A 26,081-nucleotide genomic window follows, 5' to 3' on the forward strand; every position below is an offset into this window, starting at 1 on the left:
TCAACATCACTAATCATTAGAGAAATGCAAATCAAAACTACAATGAGGTATCACCTCACACCAGTCAGAATGGCCACCATCAAAAAATCTACAAACAATAAATGCTGGAGAGGGTGTGGAGAAAGGGAACCCTCTTGCACTGTTGGTGGGAATGTAAATTGATATAGCCACTATGGAGAACAGTATGGAGGTTCCGTAAAAAACTAAAAATAGAACTACCATACGACCCAGCAATCCCACTACTGGGCATATACCCTGAGAAAAGCACAATTCAAAAAGAGACATGTATCACAATATTCACTGCAGCAGTACTTACAGCAGACACGATATGGAAGCAACCTAAGTGGCCATCGACAGATGAATGGATAAAGAAGATGTGGCACATATATACAATGGAATATTACTCAGTCATAAAAAGCAACGAAATTGAGTTATTTGTAGTGAGGTGGATGGACCCAGAGTCTGTCATACAGAGTGAGGTAAGTCAGAAAGAGAAAAACAAATACCGTATGTTAACACATATATATGGAATCCTTAAAAAAAAATGGTTCTGAAGAACCTAGGGGCAGGAGAGGAATAAAGACACAGACACAGAGGTTGGACTTGAGAACACAGGGAGAGGGAAGGGTAAGCTGGGACGAAGTGAGAGAGAGGCATGGACATATATACACTACCAAATGTAAAATAGATAGCTAGTGGGAAGCATCCACATAGCACAGGGAGATCAGCTTGGTGCTCTGCGACCACCTAGAGGGGTGGGATAGGGAGGGTGGGAGGGAGACGCAAGAGGGAGGAGATATGGGGATGTATGTATATGTATAGTTGATTCACTTTGTTATAAAGCAGAAGTTAACACACCACTGTAAAGCAATTATACTCCAATAAAGATGTTAAAAAAAATTTAAACAAAAGGCCAGGTAAGTGCCCATCTGGTCGCTGCAGCAGCTGGTGTGTGCCTGCAGCAGAAATCACTAATGCCAGCTAAGTACCGGAGCAGGAGATGAGTAAGACCGTTTCTGCATACTTAAAGCATGTGCTTTGCAGAAATCATTTGTTAAGTCTTAACAGTTTATGTTGCCAAAATAAACAGACTAGGAACATATCTTAAGAGGAACAGCATCCTCTGACCCCACCGCTCAGAAGGAAGCAGTAGGCAATTCTAAGAACTCCCTCTGTTGTTCCCTAGCACATATACAATGCATGCTTATCATGGTGTAATCATTCAGATACAGAAAAGTACAAATAAAATGGGAAAGCCTTATGAGCCTTTTACTATTGGAAGAGCATTCCATAATTCCTCCCACAGAGCCCTGATACTAGACAAAACAGAAGATCACAGCGGACCATCAGAGCCCCTATCACTGGATGGTGGTTTAAAATAAGAACTGCAAACTTGTACAGGGCCTCTGTTCCACTTGGAAACCAATACAAGTAACTCATCAGGCAAAGTGTGAGCAATTTGGCTGATGACAATTGGCAGCTAAATCTTTCAGGCTAATCACAGAGAACTGAAACCCAGCCGAGTGGTTTTTCCTAATACCTTGGCCCTGCTCCACAGACCCTCTGGCCAAGACCCAGCCGCCAAGCCGGAGCACGTGCCCCAAGATGACGAGGGCCCAAGCCAGACACTCTGCTCGTGCCTGGGGTGTCTCGGGCCTGCTGCCAGGAGGGCTTTGGAGAGGGGCGCAGAGCTTAGGAGGCGACTTGACTCCACTTTCCCCCATTTGGGAACGGAGGGTGGAGAAGGTAATCAAAACATGCTATCAGCACTGACATGTCAACGTCCATAATTAACCTGCAAGTGTACTGGAGGTGAACCTGCAGCTCTTCAGCCGCAGAAAGAAATCTGCTTTTGCGTCTGGTGAGTATTTGGACATATAGAAGCAGCAGTTCATTTTGTCTCTGGACATGCTGGCAAATGAAGCTTGGGAAAGACACCTTTCAGTATGTGGAACTGCTCCGCCTTTTCACAATGATGTGAACTTCAGATTAAAATCTAACATTACTGTACGATTCCAACTATACAACATTTTGGAAAAGGCCAAACTATGGAGACAATAAAAGGATCCGTGGTTGCCAGGGGCTGGGTGGGGGTGTGAAGAGCAGAGCTCAGGGGATTTTCAGGGCAGTGACACTAGCCTGCATGAGACTGTAACGGTGGCTACACATCCCTGCACATTTGTCCAAACCCACAGAGTGTACAACACAAAGAGTGAACTCTGATGTAGACCATGGGCTCAGGATGATGACGGCCTCGGTGCAGGTTCATCAGGTGTAACACATGCACTCTCTGGTAGGGATGCTGATGGCGGGGGGCTGGGTGTACTGGGGCAGGGATGGGAACTCTGTATTTTCACTCAATTTTGCTGTGAATCTAAAACTGCTCTAAAAAAATTAAGTGTATGCATGTGTCCCTAATGTTAGATACTGTAAAAGTATACATGATAAATCCTGTGCTACAGTAGTTCTAATATCTGTTATGCTGCAAAGAACTCCAATAGCTTTTTTTCTACAAGGAGCAAATAACCAACGTGACAACTCCGAATCATCTCCATGAAATCGGAAAGCTCTTTCTTTGACCCTGAGTGCTATCTTCATATGTAAACATAAGTTACATGAGTCAGTTAAGAGAAGCATTCTGATCCATAGGGGCTTCCCTGGTGGCGCAGTGGTTAAGAGTCCGCCTGCCAATGCAGGGGACACGGGTTCGAGCCCTGGTCCGGGAAGATCCCACATGCCGCGGAGCAACTAAGCCCGTGCACCACAACTACGGAGCCTGCGCTCTAGAGCCCACAAGCCACAACTACTGAGCCCACGAGCCACAACTATTGAAGCCCGTGCGCCTAGAGCCCATGCTCCACAACAAGAGAAGCCACCGCAATGAGAAGCCTGCGCACCACAACAAAGAGTAGCCCCCCCCCGCCGCAACTAGAGAAAGCCCGCGCGCAGCAACGAGGACCCAGCACAGCCAAAAAATAATAATAATAAATTAATTTACTTATTTATTAACAAAAAAGAAAAGCATTATGATTCATAGACATAAAAATTGCAATAAGGTGGGTGTGGGCCATTAGCTCTCACATGGAATGTTTCATTTCTGAGGAATAGCCCTGTTTAACTCGGTGTTCCCTATTTAGAGCCTGGGGCTGCTCTACTGCTCTCAAAGGACTTGGGAACGAAAGCAAACTGAACAGTCAGAGGTCGCAGAGGGTGGGAAAGGAGCCAACAGCACTGGCCAGGGGTTCCCTGGCAGCGCTCATTTGCAAACATGATACAAAATCAACTGGCAGAAATAAGTCTGCACAACATAAACTGTGCTTATAACAGCAGACGGGGAAACTCCAGGTAAATGAAGGGGGAAAAGGTCCTATCAATATACTGTTTCTTAATCTGCATGGCTGGCAGACAGTTGTTCATTTTATTTTTCTTTACAAATGTTTATTTATATATATATATATATATATATATATATATATATATAAAGCTTTTACTTTATGTGAACAGAATATTTCACAGTAAGTTTAAAATTTACAGGCATAGCCATAACCCCCAAGTCCAATGACAGGTCAAATAATACATGTACTGCATGGTGTAAAACAATAAGAAAGGGCACATGAAAGATTAAAGACTGAATTATAATAGTTCATGCTGCTACTCATCTGCTATAAATATTCCTTCCTAGTGTAGCATCATAGAAAGCAACAATGGCAATACAGAGAAAAATCGCAGAAATGTCACCAACAGATCATGAGCTCTCCATTTTAAAAAGAATTTAGAAGTCTTTGAATGTCAAATGCAAAAGAAATTAATTCATTCTCTCATTTTTTTTCCATAGCCAGTCCTGACAGCACAGAATTAATTTGACTCCAGACTACCTATGCAGCTGACAGTATTCCTGGCTTCTGAAATCCCCCAAGAGAAATTGACTTAGTGGACAAGCAGTGCAGCTGCTAGAAGAATCCTATAAATAGATCACGTAAAAAAAATCGACTCCCCACAAACGCACCAGGAGTCCAAGGTGTAATTTTCAGAGAGTTTTTAAATGTTACACTCCTAGATTAACGTAACTTCTTCCTTTTGGAAACATATATGTATTTCCAAATTCTTAATGCTAAAGAACGTATATTTATCAAACACAGTCCCTGGCACATGTAGGTGATGGGTAAATATTCACGGAACTGAACTGACTCAGCAGTACTCCAAGGGGCCGGCACTGCTGGGACTCACCTGCCTTACCTGAGGTAGGAGGGCCATCTCTTCTTCCACCTCATTCTAGCGTCCATTTTCAAAACCCTGGCCCATTAGCTCTGGTTATGTTTCTAATGCTAGTCTTGTAAGCAATACAAAGGTTACTATATGAAACCACAGTTATGACGATAAATAAGCTTTAATCTAAATCCACTACATTCTATCTCAAGTGCAAGAATTCTGTAAAACAAACATTGGTTCTGTGCTAGGACTGGAAGCAGACTGAAAAATCAGGGCTGACTCATATCCAAGTTAGGAAACACTGCATGGCAAAATTACGACCCAACCAGAATTAAATGAAACATAGAAATTATTTTAAGGATTTCTTTTAATAAGAATCTGTATTTAAGTTGTAATAGTAACCAATTTTCTTTCAAATATCCTGAACAGAGGTAAAGCCACTGTTAGGATTAAAAAGAAGCATACTTTAAATGTGCAAGGCTACTCATGCATCTCATTTAATTCTTCTTTGATCAACAAGCAGAGGAAATGAGTGCACACAGCGCAGCTGGACAGCTGGGTCGCCGTCTGGACTATCATCCATTCATTCCTCCCCGGCCAGCAGAATGCTGGGTAGGGAGGTTGGCACAGCTTCTCAAACCATCCCTTCCCCCGGGAGTTAAGGTGCAGGGTCGACCACACATTTGTGTTGTACTGACATCACCATTCCAGACAGTAAGTTATTCCCTCTTATCCCTGAAATACCCCCAAATTCCTGCTTCCCACCTCTCCATTTGTAACTTGGCTTCAATGCATTTCTTTCACCACACCTCCTCTCCACAGGGTAATTATCCATCGAGCTGGAGAAACTAGATTTTGAGTTAAGAATGCTGAACTTTAAATGCACTCACTCACCTAAGGAACTGCAAAATTATTTTACTGCATTACATTCTATAATGGACTTCCCAACAACTTTATCAAGATTTTTCTTCTTCTACCTCGGCCTGCTGGTCTTGAGGTTAGGGAACAAATGTACTAAAATTAAATATGAAGTTCTTCCTTTGCAAAGTTTACTACCATCACCTCCCACCTGCCTTACATATCCAACCCACAGCCCTCATGCGCACGTACACACACACACACACACACACACACAAACACACAAACACACTTCAAAGTTTAAGGACCATGACGGTTGCTCTGTTCAGTTAACATGTTATGTGGCTTCTGGCTGATGAACCTACTGGGGGCTGAACTTAACCGACAAAAGAAACCAAGAAACAAATGAGAGTCTAGAGTTCAAGCCATATTCTCTTCAAATTTCACTGAATCAATTCAAATGCATATACTAGTATTATAGACATTTTATAAAATAGTTGACATAATAATATGAACAATTATTTTGTTAGGATTTTAATTTTTAAGGCAATAATTTCATCTTATAATCCATCTCACTTCTCCAGTCTAGCAATAGACAAAAATTTGATTTCTCGGGTGCAACGAAAAAATTCTTGGCTTCAGGAAGCCTCAAGTAACACCAAGAAATTTTTTTTTTTTTTTTTTTTTTTTGCTGTACGTGGGCCTCTCACTGTTGTGGCCTCTCCCGTTGCGGAGCACAGGCTCTGGACACGCAGGCTCAGCGGCCATGGCTCACGGATCTAGCCGCTCCGCGGCATGTGGGATCTTCCCGGACCAGGGCACAAACCCATGTCCCCTGCATCGGCAGGCGGACTCTCAACCACTGCGCCACCACGGAAGCCCAACACCTAAAAATTTTAACAGCCAACAGAATAAAGTGGCTGAAGACTGGAGTTGCTCTTTTTGAGCAGAGACTTTCAAGTTCACTGCAAGTTGAGGGCAGTCATAAATAACAGCCTCTCTTCATACACACGCTACAACCACCAAACAAGAACATAGTTCAAGAATACATGTTAGTATCAAGAATTTTTCTTCCCATGAAGTTGCTTTTTTAAATTCTTGCTACAGAAACATAATCACCATCTAAGACACGAGTTCCTAAAACAAGAGACAATCTATATGTATTCCTAAATAAATATAGTTTTGAAAAAATACCACAGTAAAACAAAAGTGTATTGCTGGGTACCACGATGTTCATTGCAGCACTATTTACAATAGGCAGGACATGGAAGCAACCTAAGTGGCCATCGACAGATGAATGGATAAAGAAGATGTGGCACATATATGCAATGGACTATTACTCAGCCATAAAAAGAAACGAAATTGAGTTATTTGTAGTGAGGTGGATGGACCTAGAGTCTGTCATACAGAGTGAAGTAAGTCAGAAAGAGGAAAACAAATACCATATGCTAACACATTTATATGGAATCTTAAAAAAAAATTGGTTCTGATGAACCTAGGAGCAGGACAGGAATAAAGACTCAGACGTAGAGAATGGACTTGAGGACACGGGGAGGGGAAAGGGTAAGCTGGGACGAAGTGAGAGAGTGGCATGGACATATACACACTACCAAATGTAAAACAGATAGCTAGTGGGAAGCAGCCACATAGCACAGGGAGGTCAGCTTGGTGCTCTGCGACCACCTAGAGGGGGGGGATAGGGAGGGTGGGAGGGAGACGCAAGAGGGAGGAGATATGGGGATATAGGTATATGTACAGCTGATTCACTGTGTTATAAAGCAGAAGCTAACACACCACTGTAAAGCAATTCTACTCCAACAAATATGTTAATAAATAAATAAATACATGTTAAAAATAAAAATAAAACCTTCCTTCCTGAGCACAACTAAAAACACAAGAAAAGTGTTTTGCTGAATCTGTTTTCCTACTGGGAAAAGAAACTCTTTCAATATTAAAGAAAAACAAAACATTTCACAAGATTAAAATTGTTTTTAAAAACCTAATATTAAAATTATTGATTTGGGGCTTTCCTGGTGGCACAGTGGTTAAGAATCTGCCTGCCAATGCAGGGGACGCGGGTTCGAGCCCTGGTCCGGGAAGATCCCACATGCCACGGAGCAACTAAGCCCATGTGCCACAACTACTGAGCCTGCGTGCTGCAACTACTGAAGCCCATGTTCCACCACAAGAGAAGCCACTGCAATGAGAAGCCCATGCACAGCAACGAAGACCCAACACAGCCAAAAATAAATAAATAAATAAATTTGTGTTTTAAAAAAGAGATACAGGGCTTCCCTGCTGGCACAGTGGTTGAGAGTCCACCTGCCGATGAGGGGGACACGGGTTCGTGCCCCGGTCTTGGGGGGGTCCCACGTGCCGCAGAGCGGCTGGGCCCGTGAGCCGTGGCCGCTGGGCCTGTGCGTCCAGAGCCTGTGCTCCGCGGCGGGAGAGGCCACGGCAGTGAGAGGCCCGCATACTGCAAAAAAATAAAAAGATATAATTTGAGAGCAAATCACAAAAGACAACATTTTAAAAAATAAATAATATTACTGATTTGCATGAAACAACAAAACTCAAGATCTGGTCTTACTCATAGGACAGCACACATAATACGGCTGTTAGTAAAGCCCATTATAAAGGTTCATTTGTATCATTATAATTCCACATTTTATTGTGCACACCATAGGGGCACTTACACATTAATCCACCCCACGAAACATCAGAAGAGACCAGCATCCTAACTACACCGCACGGAAACGTGCTCACAGAAGGAGAAGCAACCTGCCCAAGGCCCTGCAGCTGAGGACTCCTTCTGGCTCACGCCGCAGCGTCTCCCTCAAAAGTTCGTGATCTTTCTCACCACGCATGACTCCCCAAAGCAGTTTTTTTAATATGCCTCAACTTTTCGATTTTTACGTATAAGCTCATTTCTTTATACCTTTTGCCATCTTAGGTCAACAACTATGTATTGTGCACGAGGTGCCCTGCCCTGCGTCCCAGAAGCTCCACCGCAGCCCGGGCTGGGTCTGTCCCTACACCTCGCCGCCCCGCCGCCCACTCCCCAGGCCCCGCCCCCACCTCACACAGCCAGAATGAAAACCCCATGCGGCTGAGATACATTTAGGATTCGCTTAGTCTTCTGGTAACTCATCGTGCAGGGACCCCTGTTAGCCCTCGACTTCACCAACCCTCGCCAATCTGGCTGCTATGAGTCATGCAAAAGCATCAGACAAATCTATTCCCTCTGCCTGTTTCAATGGGTAACCAACTGTTTCTAACACCATTTTTTAAATGTCATAAACAGATTAAAAGAAATCGACCAATTAAAAGAAAGGAAAAGAAATAGCCGTTTTCCTGAATGAGGCCCAGTAGGTACAGTGCATGCCTCCCTGTGAAGCACAATTAAACATCTACTCTCTGAAAGCGCATCCAGGCTCCCTGTGTCCCAACACTTCTAGGTCAAACCTTGGCAGAAAAATTGTTTTCCAAGTTGTTAGTCCCCTAGGCAAAATAAATAAATTCTAAACCTCAAATGTGCGAGCCAAGAATGTTACAAATCTTCCAGCAAGTCCTCTAGAAGCATCCTTAACCCACAAACAAACTATAATAAAAGGCAGCTGTGTTTCTAAACATGTGATCAACGTGCCATTTAACCAAGGGGGAGGGGGTGGGGGAAAGGGGGATGTTACGTGAAACCCGAGTGATTCAGAATTTGTGGTCATTTGAAAAGAGTTTGAGTACAGCTTAAATACTTAAAATTTCCCTCTGCTCCCATGCTTAGTACATGATTTTTCTCCCTAGAAATTCAGACCTCACATATGAGGCCCGTAAACTTCTATTCCTCCATGACCGACACTTTCCAACACATAAATAACTTCCTGGCCTGGTTCCTTTCCCGTCAAACCACTGGGGCGCCCACTGTTGTGAACACAGTCATTCCCGAGTTCTTCGTGCTCTGACACCTCTGAAGGGGCACAAATCACTCCCACACATGTTGCCAAACCCCCAACAAAACAACCGCTCGGACTTAACATGAAATTCTATCAGAGGTCTACAAGTATTCTTTTTACCCTTACAATCTTTGAAAAGAATCTACATTTCATTAAAAAAACAATTAGTTTCAACAATTTAATAACTACTTGGTAGGGAAAAAATCAATTACTTCCCAAGATTAACGTAGTTATTCCCAGTAACTGTTACAAACACAGCTGTGTTGTCAAGGAGTTTAGTACGAGTTTTCCAAATTAAATATAAAATGTGGAAGATGAGCATTTAAAAATCTGTACCAAAAAACATCTTTACTACAGGAATTGGTCTTAATTTTAATGCAAATTAAAATTTACCAAGATATATTATTAAAACCATAAAAAAACACCAAAAAAATTAATCAAAATAAGCAGGGTTACAATTATTTGAACTAAATTATATTTACACAATTTCCAGATAAGCCCAAGATTTCTAAATTCTCAAAAAACACTTAAAATTATACACAATCACAACCATACCATAAAGTTCCTAGCACCCCTTGAACTTAAGGAGTTTATTATTAAAATGGCTTTCAACATAGTTTTTAATAAAAACATTTCATTCCATTTCCTACTTTCAGGTACTAAATTATCTCAACTTGAAATCTGGAGACCAGGGACTTCCCTGGTGGCACAGTGGTTAAGGATCTGCCTACCAATGCAGGGGTCTCGGGTTCGAGCCCTGGTCCAAGAGGATCCCACATGCTGCAGAGCAAATAAGCCCGTGCGCCACAACTACTGAGCCTGCGCTCTAAGAGCCCTCAAGCCACAACTACTGAGCCCGCGCGCCTAGAGCCCGTGCTCCTCAACAAGAGAAGCCACCGCAATGAGAAGCCCGCACACCGCAACACAGTGTAGCCCCCACTCGCCGCAACTAGAGAAAGCCCGCATGCAGCAACTAAGACCCAATGCAGCCAAAAATTTTTAAAACATATAAAATAAAATAAAATCTTGAGACAAATAAAATTTAGTCTACTAAAGTGATTTTCCACAAATTTTTAAGAAGTCATGTTCCCAAGCACAGACTGCCAAATGATTTGCACATATAAACAAACACGCACTCCTTTAAAACAATTAGCGGCCATGAGACACGCCTCAGAGGCAGAGCAGGTCCCCCTGCGAGATAGCGCGGTTCAGTCGGAGCCACTCACCACCTCCTCCAGTGCAGCACTGCGCCCGAAAGAGCACGTGAGGTGTGTCAGGCAGCTCACAAAGGACGAGAAGAGCTCGCTTGGAATGGCGGTTAAGACGTTGCGAGGGAACACAGTTATCAGGTTGCTGATGATGCTGGAGATCCCCACAGCTTCAGAATCTTCTATCTCAATTCTACAACCCAAGGCATGAGCATCAGCGTTAAGTGGAGCAGAGGTAACTCGTTTCCAAACATGCACCCATTCATTTTCAAAGGCACGTCTCTGTGTACTCATTTCAACTGACACATGTAACTCTCCTCTAAAATATAAAAGCAGGGAATCGCTAGTTTCTTTTTTCCTCCACTGTTAATCATGAGGAAGAACTGAAGCTCCTTTTTGGTCCTAAGGGCCAGGATACCTACCCATTGATGGTATTCAGTAAGCCCTCAATGAAGTGTGCGAGATAATCCACTTGGGACCCTTCGTCGGGGAAGATGGGTCCGTGAAGAGAAGCTAACTGGGCGAGGCACTGCAGGGAGTCTTGTGCCATGTCGGAATCTTCTCTGATTTTTCGATGTACCTGTTAGAAAGAATCGCTAATCCATAAACATAAATTCTTTTGTAAGGGTCACGTGTCTATCGTGCCAAACGAGGTGAGAGAAAAATTCACTGTAGCTGAGCATTTCTAGACAACTAATTCCCGAGTTAAACTAAATTTGAAAATTGTCCCTCAGTCCATTTTATGTTATAGGCCATGATTTTAAACATACCAATTAATTGTCAGTGGAGAGCTACCTACATTTTGAAAACTGAACTGTCTCCGGCGTGTTATGACAAAGAAACAGATGCCGGCCAGTCAGACATACTGCTTTTTCTAAAAACAGCAGCAACGACAGTCATCTGTATTATGCTAACTATGCCCCGCTGCAGCTTCTTGCTAAAGTCAGCAAAGTTCGGGCAAGAGCATATAGATGCTGCTTCGCTGGAAGCAGACAGTTACACACTCGCAAAACCAGCATGCCCCCCAATCCCTAGAAATTCACTCATTCAAACAATATATTAACATGGTGTTTCATCAACTCTGATATTGCCTACAATTTATTTGAATCTCTTTTTATCCTATATCATTGCTATTAATAAATTTTTTAAATGTTTAAATTTTACTTAAATTATATTTAAATTCACTTTAAACCTCACGTAGAATTTATTTCAATGCTGCAATACTGAGGTGAAACACCTGGCATACAGTGTTCTGATGAAGGAAACACTCCCAAAATACTGCTCCCTAATTTTACAGTGTCATTAATATCCTCAGACTTACATAATTAAAACAGACCAGGAAAATATTTTTAGCAGAGAAATCACAGGTAATTGTTTATCTTAATCCACCACATTTACTGTGGCCACTTTCCACTTTCCACAAGGATTTGAATTTTCCAGCCCCTCTTTCCCTACACAAATCTCTGTGCTTTCTGAGTGTCACACAATTTAAACATTTATTCTCTATCTGTGTCAGGTTATTTCACTCTGACTCTGCAATCATTTATAAATTACTTGAAGTTAGGATGCTTCCCAACTATTCACTGGTACAGTGCGGGGACACAGTGAATACTCATAAACCCTTAATTCACTGGTTGATTCCATTGATCTTTAATTCCTGAACTGCTTAAGGTTCTAAGAAATTTAAAATATTAAAAACTCGCTGTTAAGTTACAAAGTTAATTTATCTACTGACATGCTGAAAGGGGTTTAGAAAAGGGGTTGTCAAACCACAGCCCACAGGCCAGACCTGGCCTCCTGCCTGCTTTTGTGCGGCCTGTGAGGTAAGAATGGTTTTTACCCTTTTATGTGGTTGGGAAAAACAAAACCAAAGAATAATATTTCAAGACATGTGAAAATTATACAAAATTCACGTTGTAACAGCCATCAGTGAAGTTTTGCTGTAACTGCTTGTACTGGGAGGCCAGAGCTGAAGCGGCCTCAGAGAACTAATGACCTGCAAAGCCTAATATTCTACCCAGCCAATCCCTGGTCTAGAACAACACAAGGGTTTTTCAAAATACATTCTAAGTTTTATATATAGTAAATTTAAAGTACAATCACAAATCCATATATCCATTCTATTCAAGAACTTCTGAACACAGCTTATTCTGAAGTTCCTTATCTGAAAACTGTAACTACATTTCTGTCACCTTGTTTTTTTAACCTTATCAACATTTAAACATGACAGAGACAACGCAACCTGGGACCACAGAGGGCTGCTTCTCCACCCACACAGCCAAATGGTTGCTCAATCCTGGTCCAGACATGAGGAAGCAAAAGAAACAGCCAACATGGATTATGTAATTAAATTAAATAAAAATAAGAAACTGTCCTCAGAGCCTGACTTTACTGGGCATACTTATGTTTCCTAAAATATGAACCACATAAAACATGATAAATCAATGGCTGACTCTTACGTAACACGGTAGATTCTTGCTCTCTTCCATTACAAAGGAATTCTACCATATCTGAACCATGTTACACAAATTAAAACCTGAATTCACCACCTGAATAGGGAAAAGCAGAGGGATAAAGAAAAGCAAAGTCTAGCGGAAGACCCAGGGAGGTGACTGGAGAAGCAAGACAAGAAATACGGACAAGGAATAAAGAAAAGTACGTTAGTAAGACGCTGAGTCCTATGGGAACACACTGAATCCGAGACGACTTCGGGCATCCAAGTTAAAGCGCCCAGCGCAAGGATTACGAGGCTCTGGGACACAGGAGCAGCCTGTGCTGAATACAGACGAGGAGTCCTTGGTGCAGAAGTGTCGCTCGGTGAGCTACGAGTGGAAAAAGAAGCCCAAGGAACACGTACACAGTCAGCAAAGCTGAGAACTGAGATAGGAACACCAGTATTTATCCAACGAGCAGAGTAAGAAGAGACCATAAATGAGATCAGGAAGAATATGTCAAAAAGGAAAAACTAAGGAGAGTGGTTTCTCCAACACCTAATGGAAAGAAGAAAACTGGAGAAGCTTGTGAACTTGTAGGGGGCAGAAGGCCATCTAAGGTCTCCTGAACCCAGATGGGTCACAGCTGGGTCTCGAGGCCACGACACAGTACACATAAGTGCAGCGATTCAGATCTAGAGAAAAAGTGACATGCAGTGGAAAACTGCTTCAAATAGGCAATGAATTCACATAACTGAAAATAAACTTAAAAAAAAAAAAGTGAATGAAAAGATTAGTCACTGACATTTTTCTAACAAATAACAAAATTAAAATTGTTCATAAGTGCATACATGAAAAAGTAATAGGCCACAAACACAAAACTGTTAAAATCACAAGGTGAAAGGGGTTAACTTTCAGATGCAGAAGTTATCTGCATGTGGAGGCTCCCAGCTGACAGGAGCAGCTGTCTACTGCATCCAGACAGCTGTTCAGACAGGGGAGCTGTTTCCAGCACTGCCAGCAAGTTTTTCACCTTTTCAAAAACTGCTGGAACGGGATCCAATTTCAGTCAAATGAATAACAGAGAACTGAACTTGGATACACATCAAAACAATTTCTGCCAGAGGCAGGCAACAGAATGTTAAAATGTAGTTACAATTATCTTTGATACTGATAACGTTTTTAGCCATCATTTCTCGGATTTAAAGAAGAAAATGCAAGGTAATACTCAGTCTAAACATTTCTATAGAAAAATATTTTTATGTACACCTAGGGGTGAAATTTGTAAGGCTCGTGAATAGTACCTTTAAAACACATGAAAAGGTAAACTATAATTAATGGTTGGGATTTAGCAAAATAGCTTTCTTTTTTCTTTTTAATTGGTCTTTATTTGGACTTTTGCCCTAGTCATTATACCTAACTAACTTGCATGCTTGCCCTACATCTGCAAACCTGTATCCAAAACACACACACACATACTACACACACACGTATTTTCCATATTTTCTCCAGCTTTTGACTATTACACTGGGGGGCCCTCTAGGGCAAACATGGGAGCACATTCCTAACTTCCTGGTATTTGAAAGTTACAGCTGAAATAAACTGGCATTCAGTAACTCTAACTTAACCCACGGCTGCTCATCAGTACACAACAAGTGTACTGCTCTAGAACAGCACTTCTCAAAGTGCGGCCCAGGGGTCCCCAAAGGTTCCTGACACCCTGTCAGGTTGTCTGTAAGGTCAAAACTACTCTCATAATACCACTGAGGCAGTGTTTGCCTTTTCCATTCCTACCGTCACACACCCACGTTCTACGTGACTGTAGAACACTGCAACTGAGCGAACGCAGCAGCAGATGAGAGGGCCTGGCTGTCTTCTGTGACACCAGACATTGGAGAGGTCTGCAAAAATGTCAACAATGCCACTCTTCTCACTAAACTTTCTGTCTGCTTGTTTTAAAAAACATAGCTATTTGTTCACTGAAATGTTATTTACGTTAATATGTAGTGGTTTGGTATTGCTATTTTTAAGTGAATTAATAAATTATTTTTTAAAGTTCTCAGTTTGAATTTTTAACATGGTAAACACTAATAGCTATAACCCACATAAACAAAAGCCCTTCGGGGTCCTCGATGATTTTTAAGAGCGTAAAGAGGCCCTGAGACCAAAAAGCTTGAGCTCTACGACGTTAAACCCTTCATAATTATATAACATTTTAATAAACCAGCAAAAACATTTCTATATAATCTTTGTTTAAGCAAATATACTGATCAGGAGAGAAGGCTTTGGAGGAGAAAAGCAATCTGTCTTGATTTACTTAAAAAAGATACAAAAGCACGCATTCTTCCCGTGGCACTTTTCTGTGGCTTCCCTGTGGCGAGGGAGAGCAGGACTTACGGTAAAGAAAAGCTCCATGACCCTGCTGTCCAGAAGGGCCTCCCGCCAGGACTCCGTGGGCTTCAGGAGCACATTTTGCGAGGACTCAAACATGGCTATATAATGTCTTCCCAGTTAGCTGGGGTCAAGGTCAACCACAATAACATTCCGACTTTGTCTAAAATGTAAGTATATCCTAAATATAACGGAGCCATCCAGAAAGAATGTAATGGAAACAGTTTAAGCCTCTTCACATATGCTACATAATTCACGCCTGAAGCTAAGGAATAAAAGGCATTAAGTGCTGAAAAAAAGAATGCTAGAGGAATGTAGATAACAGTTTCATCATAATTATATATCATGCTGCAGGGGTACATAAAGTCTGAGCACAGGTGATCTGAGTGGTGGCAACAGGAGGAGAAACACTAACGCAAAACAGATGCCAAAACACATGCAAGAAAAGAACCCATTTCTACATGTTGATCCCATCATGTCCCCCAATATCTTACAGCAGCTAAAACCACTTACACAAAATGTGAGTTTCATACAGTCTGCTTGGAAAAATAGCATTTTCCCAAAAGAAATACACTTACTGGGACACAAAAAGAGTAAAGGAGGAGCAAATACACATCCTACCGAAGAAGAACTTCCAAACATCAGATCATCAACTCCACACAAAGACAATTATCACTTTACATAAAACTCTATCCCAGGCTAAAAAGCAACGCTTATGATGTTCAGGTGTTCACTGTCAAGCTGCTTCAAACAGAACACCGTCTTTACCACACAGAGAGTAACCATAAAATACACCTGCAGGTGTTTGTGAACATAACTCATTCAGGGACACAGACACGGTAACTGAGGTTTCAGGAAAGGAGAAACCTGTCTGGGCACAGACAGCGTTACGCCCCTTCCACGCTCATCAAATGCCCAACTAGACCAGGGGTCCCCAACCCCCGAGCCGAGGTCCAGCATCAGCCCCGCGGCCTGTTAGGAAACGGGCCACACGGCAGAAGGTGAGCGGTGGGCGAGCACGTGAAGCTTCCTCTGCCGCTACCCCCCCAACCCCGCCATCGCTCGCATCACCGCCTGAAACACGCCCCCCGCCCCGCCCGTGGAAAAACCGTCTTCCATGAAACCGGTCCCCGGTGCCAAAAAGGTTGGGGACCCCTGAGCCAGACCATTCTCATCACCCAATGAGAAATTTCAACAAGTTATCCAAACTACGGTTTGCAAAAATTAGATATAAGTTCAAATTCTACATGTTCATTAAAGCCCAAATCATTAACAGAGAAAATTAAAGGCAACGCTATGGAAATTTTTTAAAAAGATTTTTGTTTAACCCTCTTTTAAAATAACTAATATTATTTTGTGTCTGAAGAGCAAGGAGGGGCACCAAGAGTTCTTTCAGAAAAGAAGCCATTGCTTGTTTCTGAACAATCACTCCAGAAATGTTCTGTGATTGCACTTAATTGCTGAATAAAAGTGAAACTCAAACCAGGTTCGTTTAAATCTCACTTTTCTCTTCCTCTGTCTGCCCCCTTGTGGAGGGCAGGGAGAACTGGGGCCAAAAGGAAGGAGCTGCCGGACTCTGAAACAGCAGCAGCGCGGGGCCTCCTGACCCAGAGCCACTGGTGTGTCCGTAGCTTCTAGAACGACTTCATCTTCTCGCGAGGCACCTAGCTGGTGTGAGATTGTTAGTACTGGGCTCTCACCCAGAAGAGAACACAACAGCTAAACACTAGGTCTTTCCATGTGTTATCTAAAAACGGGGGCTTGATTATCCTTTAGAGAAGCAAACTGAAATGGTGGTGGGTGAAATCTGATGTCTGGGATGTGCTTCACAATAATCTGGGGCTGGAAGAGCAGAGAGGAAATAAAACTTACAGCTGGTGAAGCTGTATTCTATTTTTGTGCACCTTTGGAATTTTCCACAGTAAAAGTTGGGACATAAAACAAGGAGGCTCGGGCTTCCCTGGTAGCGCAGTGGTTGAGAATCCGCCTGCCAATGCAGGGGACACGGGTTCGTCCCCCGGTTCGGGAGGATCCCACATGCCGCGGAGCGGCTGGGCCCGTGAGCCATGGCTGCTGAGCCTGCGCGTCCGGAGCCTGTGCTCCGCAACGGGAGAGGCCACAACAGTGAGAGGCCCGTGTACTGCAAAAAAAAAACAAAACCAAAAAACAAGGAGGCTCAAGCACATGAAATAAAGCACCTGAGAGTAAGACAAAGTTTTTGTACTTCATAAAAAATATTCCACTTCTTTTCCAGGTTAATTCCCTTAATTTTCAGTGTCCTATTTTTTCAATTAAAAGGCAATTTTTTGGTATATAAATTGTTCAGTAATGAAAAGTATTTATTAAATACTTATATTGAGTTCTACATTGAACAAAGATGCACAAATTATGACAATCTAGTTACATTTTTTAAGGAGTTGCAATCTGACATTAAAATGGTAAGAAACTTTATGTGTCAGACACCCAAATCTAACAAACAAAATATGTGTATCATCACTAAACACTTTCCATGAGGAAAATAACAGAATGTCTTAATACTTTATCTGCTCACTAACGGTGTCATGATTTTACTTTTACCTTAGGTGGGATGTGAGACAGAGTCACTGAACCGTAATGAAACGGTCAGGCCACCTGTCCTGGGTCTCCTTCGCACAGCCACCTGGGCAGAGCAAATGCACACAGCCCTCAGGTGAGGAGCAGCGGAGGCCCCTCAGAGGCCCAACACAGAGGAGGGGCGCTGGGGGCGGACGCAAAGAGTGGTGTTTATGGACTTTGCTAGTCTTGGAAATGTGGAAAAGCTCATTTCAAGTGAGTGAAGAGCCCTGCAACTGACCAAGACTGCCAGTTACAAAACAACAGGGGGTTGTCCAGGTCCTTTAGCAAGTGAGAGTTGATTAACGTCAAAGATTAATAAATATTACAAAAGGAAATGAGACCTAGACCAAGATCTCTTTGCTATCTTTCATTCAATTACAAAATGTGGACACTCCATAAATACTTGTAGATATCAGTTACTTACATTAAGAGGAAACAGAAGGATGTAAGTTTGAGAGAAGCCTTTTTTCCAGCTATGAGATGGAATTAAATGCAATTGCTCACCTAAACATCAGGTGCAAAATAATCCTCAAATCTTTTATTTATTTTTTTTAATCCTGATGTTAGCTTCTCTTGATCTTGGCCTGTTTTAAACACACTATTCCCAGTGCCCAGTCTGTATGGCCAAATGTTCTTAAAACGCTGACGACCAGCATGGTTTTAGAATTGTCATTCCTTGCATGTTGCCCACAGCACAAGGAGATCTGAGACTTTAATATCTGACACAATCATAAAATACTTTTCTCCAATAATTATTTTAAAGTTCCATGTGAGTTTTATTTTTAACTCCAAACCTGGAAAGGATCTTTACCTCTGGCATGACATTTGCCTCCTATTAAGAAAGCTCACTGGTAGCGCTCCTGGCACAGAGGCCACACTAACTGTTCTTTGAAGAGTTACCCTACAGCACTGCAGACTAACCCACCTTCCCTTTTACCAGCCAGCCTAGCACTGCCACCCGGTACCAGTTGTTCATAATAAGAATGAACACATGCTCCAGTGTGTACAGTGAGACACAACCGTATGACTTAGTTATAAATAATCTCTCTCTCTCTACGAAAAGAACATGTAATTATCTTCAAAAGCATTTTAATACAAACTTAACATAAAAACGGCAAAAAGAACAGTACAGTAATGAATGGAACAAATTTTTAAGAACAGTGCTATTCGAACAAGAAATACACGTTGTAGTCAGCACACTGGACTGTGAATCTGCTGAAGGCGCTGCCTGTAAAGAGGAGGGAATAAGGGCCCTTCTGTGTTGCCTGAAATACTGTTATTAAGAAGGCGCATGCACTACTTTTCAATCAAAAAGCTAGTTAGAAGCTTATCACAGTGTGAACAGACTTTCACATGCAGATCTGGACCGTTTCTGCACATTCAATTCAACTTTTAATTTGGTATTACCAACTATTTCTGTATCTGTGTATAAGTGACCCCAAAATACCACTTCTCCCCAGATAATTCTTAATGTAGAATACTTTAAAAACAACAAGGAGAAGACCATCACTAAAATTCTATCACTTCTCCTCTTAAGACAATATTTTTTTAATGATTTAAAATTTAAATCAAGCAGTATTTCCTCCTTCTTTCCTAGTTTTGCATCTTCCTTTATTCCTTCTCAAAAATCTTTACTTTTTTCAAGTTCTTGTTTAATAACCTATAATTCTCTCCAAGCCTAGACTATCATATACAAATGTTAATCATGTTTCTCTCTTCCTGATATCCAAAAATAACTTTTCCCAAAAAACTGTTATACAAAGCAATAGTCTCTAACAGTTTTAATAAAGCAGCAGGTTCCTACTTAAAAGTTGCAGAAGTTTCAGTTCACAGAACTACTTTAACAGCCATGTCATAATATCAACATTATACTGCTTTATTTTTATCCAAATATATTACCAATAAAAGAGAAGTCTGACAGTGAAGTGATTATTTACTAATTGATCACTTATTATATGCTTGTTAGATTTTAGGAGACATATGAGTCACACCAGATTGATACCATTAAATAGCAATTATTTACCAAAATTCAAATCAGATTTTAAACCAAGAATTTTCTGGGGCTATGGCTTTACATATTTTTCTAAAATAAATACTAAACTCAGGTAATTTATATTTTGTATCAGAATCATTCATTTTGTGATCAAATAAAATTCAACCCACGTGACAGCCATAGAGAGCTGCTTTCAGCCTTTAATAATCCTATGTCTTTTTAAAAATCTGTCATCGCATCAACATCACTTCACCTTGCCGTGTTTTCACCACTTCGAGAACCAGGAGCTACCATACAAGGACTCTCCTGTCACTGGACACCGTACAAGCCCGTCTGTGAGCAAGGCTGCAATTCTGAAGTCCGAAAACCCAGCCCGTCTTCTGACCTCTGTGCTCTCAGTCCCCTGGAAATCAGTCACAGCTGGAAGTCAACTCAACCTCGCACACACACTGAAGAATTAACTCTCCGTCTCCTGGCCCTTCTCCCACGGCCATCCTACCGAGCTCTAAAGCTCTCTGCTGGGGAAGCTCACCCGCTCCTGAGAAACCAGAGGCACAGACACGCAGCACCTGCCCTGCCCTGGACACGCCGGCCAGCACCACACACACCTGAGGAGCCAGGAGGACAGAGCTCAGCCGCAGCGGCCACGACTGCCACTGGATAAACCCACAAAGTCTTCTGTGTCAACCACACAGTGTGACCTGTAAGTGCATGCTCTTAACAGAAGGGGGGTGGTCACCTCTGAAACACACCGGGCCTTCCACATGCAAATGAGGTCTAGTCCATCTATGAACACCTTCTGTATGGGGATCATCTTGTGGTGGTGACCGACAGTAAAACAACAAAAGAGGCGCACAACAGCTACAAATTACCCTCAGGCAAACATGGAAAGTCTGAAAATCTCCACTGCCTATTCTTATAAGAACTTCACAATACAGGAAGATCTTGTAGCAACAATGGACATTTTACAAGAGGAATACTTTAATTTCCCCATCTTCCCATCTTCTTTTTACCCCACCTCATTAGTAAAACAACATTTCAGAAGCAGGGGAAGCCCAGCTTTTCTTCTTATATTTTTAATCTCCGTCACTACTAGCTTTTCTAACAACAGAAACTGCTATTTCTGGCACAGCACGGAACCACTGAGCCCGGTCTCACATAGCACTTAGTCCAAGTAACCAAAGTCCTTTGAAATAAAGGAGAACTGACCTCACCTGAATGTTTTCCAAAGCCTTGCCTCCAAATAGTAACGTTGGCTTTACTGGAAATCCTAATTTAGGTGAAAGCTTCTGTGTCCCGTTACTATTTTATGATCTAGTTAGCTTTCCCCAAGAGCTTGAGTTGAAAAAATTTTTACCAAAACCAAATCAGATACACAAAAATAGAATACCAATAAAAGGCAGTGTAACCAAACTAAAAAAAGAATTATTACTGAAGCCAACATACCAAACATACCTGCCAAGCATTCTTATTACAAAACGATATTGTCATTTATGATTAGCATTGCCAAAACCCCGAAGCATTTACGGACGCTAGGTGAGCTAATGGCTAAACAATACGAGCAGCATGAACAGACAGCCAAGAACGGAGACACTACTTCTGAATCACCTTGTCTCAATAACTAAAACATATCTATTTGTTAGGCATCTGTTACTACATGCTAGATACTGCACAGTGTGGACAACACAGTGGACAAAACACGGCCTGTGCTTTCCTGAGCCTCCAGACAAGCAGTAAACAGGTACTGCTCCAGCAGGCTAACAAAAGGAAAATTACAATGGACAAGTGGGCTAAATGGGAGAGAAGTGTGTATAACATGCATATCAGGAGCCGCAGCAGGGGCTTCCCTGGTGGTGCAGTGGTTAAGAATCCGCCTGCCAATGCAGGGGACACGGGTTCGAGCCCTGGTCCGGGAAGATCCCACATGCCACGGAGCAACTGGGTCCGTGCGCCACGACTACTGAGCCTGCGCTCTAGAGTCTGCGAGCTACAACTACTGAGCCCACGCGCCTACAGCCCGTGCTCCACAACAAGAGAAGCCACCGCAATGAGAAGCCCGTGCACCACAACCAAGAGTAGCCCCTGCTCGCCGCAACTACAGAAAGCCCACACGCAGCAACAAAGACCCAACGCAGCCAAAAATGTAAATTAAAAAAAAAAAAAAAAGCCACATCGAAAGAAACCTGACCTGGTCTGGAGTGAATGACGGAGGCACAACTAGGAGGCAAGGGAAAAGTTCACCTGCAAAGGTGCCAGGGCAGAAGGAAACTTGCCCTGTGGGTGCAGCACCAACAGAAAGAGGACAAAGAGAGTTCGGAGAGAAAGGTAGAGACCAGACCATCCAGAATCCTAGCGCCCATTTGTAAATGGGGTGGTGGTACAACAGAGGATCCTAGGACTAGGGTACTTTCTTTACACAATAATAATCTAAAACAGAATGAAAAGCAGGTGGATTTCATCTCAGATCTTTCAAGACAGTAAGACCAGGGCAGAATGGCCAGAGCAATTAGCTCACTGGGCCAGGAGATGATTTTAACACCTGCCAAAGCCCAGGAGCTATAGACTTTGCACCAGGCCTGGAGTGGAGGATGCTTTCCTAAATCATCTTCTACATGTATAAAACCTACATGTAATAATCCTTTAAGAAAAATAATGGTTTGCAAGGACTTCCCTGGCGGTCCAGTGGTTAAGACCCCACGCTCCCAACGCATGGAGCACGGGTTCCATCCCTGGTGGGGGAACTAAGATCCCGTATGCTGCATGGCACTGCCCCCACCCCCCAAAAAAAAGGTTTGCAGAAGACATATACACAGAAAATCCAGAAAAATACTATTTGAACTAAAAAATAAGTTCAGCAAAGCTACATGGTACAAGATCAATATACAAGAATGTGTTTTTCTATACACCACTATGAACACAAAAATAACTGTAAAATCAACTCCATTTATAATTGAATTAAAAAATAAAATACTCAGAATAAATTTAACAGAAGAAGTTCAAACTTCTACTCTGAAAACTATAAAACAGTGTTGAAAGAAACTAAAGATCTAAAAAAATGGAAAGACATCCCATGTTCATGCATTGGAAAACTTAATATTTTGCCATTTGTTAACATGGCAGTTCTCCTCAAACTGATCTACAGATTCAACATAATCCCTATCAAAATCCCAGCTGCCTTTTTTGCAGAAATTGATAAACTGATCCTAAACTTCAAATGGATATGAAAGAGACAGAGAGAAGACTAAATAATCTTGAAGTACTGTCACATTTACAGCCAGGTGATTTTATACAAGGGGGCCAAAACAATTCGACCGGAAAAAAAATACCTTTTTCAACAAATGATGCAGGAACAACAGGATCCTGTTATACCTTATATCTCCACAAAACGTACAATGGATCACAGACCTACCATATGACAGACCCACATAAAACTCTTAGAAGAAAATATAGGACTAAATCTTTGTGACCTTAAGGACAAGAACAAAGTCAGAGAACTGACACAACTCAACTTACTATAAATCTACAATAACCGAGACAGTATGGTATTGGACAAAGAATAAATAGATCAACGGCACAGAATACAGAAACCAGAAACAGACCTACATACGTGAAGTCAAATGATCTTTAACAAAGTAGTAAACTGCAATGGAGCCAAAAAAAGTCTTCAACAAATGGTACTTAACTACTGGACATCCACATACCAAAAAAAAAAAAAATAATCAAGATACAGATAGACCTTACGCCTTTCACAAAAATCAACTCAAACTGGATCATAGATCTAAATGTAAAATGTGTAACTGTAAATGTAAAATGTGTAACTGTAAGACCTAAATGTAAAATGTGTAACTGTAAGGTAGTCCAATGGTTACAACTCCATGCTTCCAATGCAGGGGGTGCGGGTTTGGCCCCCGGTCGGGGAACTAAGATCCTACATGACACACAGCGTGGTCAAAAAAACAAAAACCCGTAAAATTCCTAAAAGATAACATAGGAGAAAATCTAGATGACCTTGGGTTTGGCAATGACTTTTTAGCAAAATAACAAGGCATGATCCATGAAAGAAAGAATTGATAAGCTGGACTTCACTAAAATTAAACACCTCTGCTCTGTGAAAGACACTGTCAAGAGAATAAGACAATAAGCCACAGACTGGGAGGAAATATGTACAAAAGACATCTCTGATAAAAGACTATTATCCAACATATGAAAAGAACTCTTAAAATTCAACAATAAGAAAACAAACCATCTGGTTAAAAATGGACCCAGGTCCTTAACAGACTCCTCACCAAAGAAGACATACAGGTGTCAAATAAGCACATGAAAAGATGTTCAACATCACATGGTCTTTAGGGAAATGCAAAGCAAAACAATGAGATACCACCCCACCCCTAGGAGAAAGGTCCAAATCCAGAACACCGAACGCTGCTGAGGGTGTGGAGCAGCAGGAGCGCTCCCTCACTGCCGGTGGGAACACAGACTGGTGCAGCCACTTCGGAAGACAGTTTAGCAGTTTCTTACTAAACATACCCCCCCACCAAACAATCCAGCAATTGCACTCCTTGGAATTTACCAAAAGGAGCTGAAATTTTATATCCACACAAAAACCTGCACACACATGTTTATTCATAACTGCCAAAACTTGGAAGCAACCAAGCTGTCCTTCATTGGTGCAATGGCTGAGTCCACTGTCATCCAGACAGTGGAATATTAATCAGCGATATAAAGAAATCAGCTATCAGCCATGCAGGAGCATGGAGGAACCTTAATTGCATGTGACTCGGGGAAAGCCCCTCTGAAAAGGCTACACACTGTATGATCCCAACCATATGGCGTTCTGGAAAAGGCACAACTGTGGAGACAGTGAACAGATCAGCGGGTCCCTAGCGTACGGGGAGAGGAAGGGGTGAACAGGTGGATCACAAAGGACTTGCAGGGCAGTGAAACTACTCTATGTGAGACAGCAACGTGGATACATGTCATTGTACATTTGTCCAAACCTACAGAACACCAAGAGTGACCCCTAATGTAAACTACGGACTTTGGGGACAATGATGTGTCAATACAGGTTCTTCCATTATTAAAAAAAGCCCCCCTCTGGTAGGGTGGTGATGACGGAAGACCATGCACGTGTCGGGGAGAGGGCACATGGGAACTTTCTGTACCTCCTGCTCAAGAGTGCTATGAACCGAAAACTGCTCTAAAAAACAAAAGTCTATTTTAAAAAATCTTTGTGACCTTGGATTATGCAAAGCCATCTTAAATATATCAAAAGCAACAAAAGAAAAAATAGATAAATTGGACATCAACAAAATTAAAAATTTCTATGTTTCAAAGGACATCATCAAGAAAGAAGACAACCACCGAATGGGAGAAAATATGTGAGAATCATACATCCACTAAAGAATTTGTGTTATATATTCAGAGTTCACAAAGAACTCTTATAACCCATAAATCTTTTCTTTTTAAAGATTTTTTTTGATGTGGACCATTTTTATTTATTTATTTAAAAAATTTTTCTTTTATTTATTTATTTTTGGCTGCATTGGGTCCTCGTTGCTGTGCACAGGCTTTCTCTAGTTGAGGTGAGCGGGGGCTACTCTTCGTTGCCGTGCGCAGGCTTCTCGTTGCGGTGGCTTCTCTTGCTGCAGAGCACAGGCTCTAGGCGCGTGGGCTCAGTAGTTGTGGCTCACGGGCTCTAGAGCGCAGGCTCAGTAGTTGTGGTCCACAAGCTTAGTAGCTTTGCAGCATGTGGGATCTTCCCGGACCAGGGCTCAAACCCGTGTCCCCTGCACTGGCAGGTGAATTCTTAACCACTGTGCCACCAGAGAAGCCCCTATGTGGACCATTTTTAAAGTCTTTATTGAATCTGTTACAACATTGCTTCTGTTTTATGTTTTCGTTTTTTGGCTGCAAGGCACGTGGGATCTTAGCTCCCCTACCAGGGGTCAAACCCGCATCCCCTACACTGGAAGGCAAAGTCTTAACCACTAAACCACCAGGGAAGTCCCACAACTCATAAATCTTAAAAACACGAATAACCCACAAATGACGTTAGGGCAACGAAGTTGCAGTCAGTCACCGCCCACCACCACTCTCTCTCCAGTGCTTCCTACTCCACCAGACTCTTCCTCCTTCTCATCAACCGTCAGTGATCTGCTAGGATAACTGGATATCCACATGCAACAGAATCAAGTTGCATCATTATTTCTCATGATATACAGAAATTAACTCAAAGTGGATCAAAGACCTCAATATAAGAGCCTATATGTAAGAAGTCAGTCTTAGAAAAGAACACTGGCATAAGTCTTCATGGCCTTGGATCAGGCAATGGTTTCTGAGACAGGACAACAAGAGAAAAAAAGACATAAATTAAATATCATAAAAATTAAAATTTTCTGTGCTTCAAAGTTCACCATAAAAAAGTAAAACCAGGGACTTCCCTGGT

General features: G+C 42.0%; 1 protein-coding gene across 6 annotated transcripts in view; it reads right to left on the reverse strand.

Annotated features, from left to right (window-relative positions):
- The window catches only part of XPO4 (exportin 4), a 99,034-nt gene that overhangs the window by 32,123 nt on the left and 40,830 nt on the right, over positions 1–26,081 (reverse strand). For 5 of the 6 annotated variants that reach the window (XM_073794932.1, XM_073794927.1, XM_073794928.1 and 2 more), the window contains 3 exons: positions 15,055–15,167; positions 10,648–10,805; positions 10,244–10,418 (listed from right to left, as the gene is read on the reverse strand). In XM_073794932.1, the coding sequence (XP_073651033.1) occupies positions 10,244–10,418; positions 10,648–10,805; positions 15,055–15,167 (446 nt within the window). The remainder of the gene's footprint in view (positions 1–10,243; positions 10,419–10,647; positions 10,806–15,054; positions 15,168–26,081) is intronic. The other variant, XM_073794930.1, reaches the window with a different exon arrangement.

The sequence above is a fragment of the Tursiops truncatus genome, chromosome 18, assembly GCF_011762595.2.
Source record: "Tursiops truncatus isolate mTurTru1 chromosome 18, mTurTru1.mat.Y, whole genome shotgun sequence".
In the NCBI taxonomy this organism is placed as follows: domain Eukaryota; kingdom Metazoa; phylum Chordata; class Mammalia; order Artiodactyla; family Delphinidae; genus Tursiops; species Tursiops truncatus.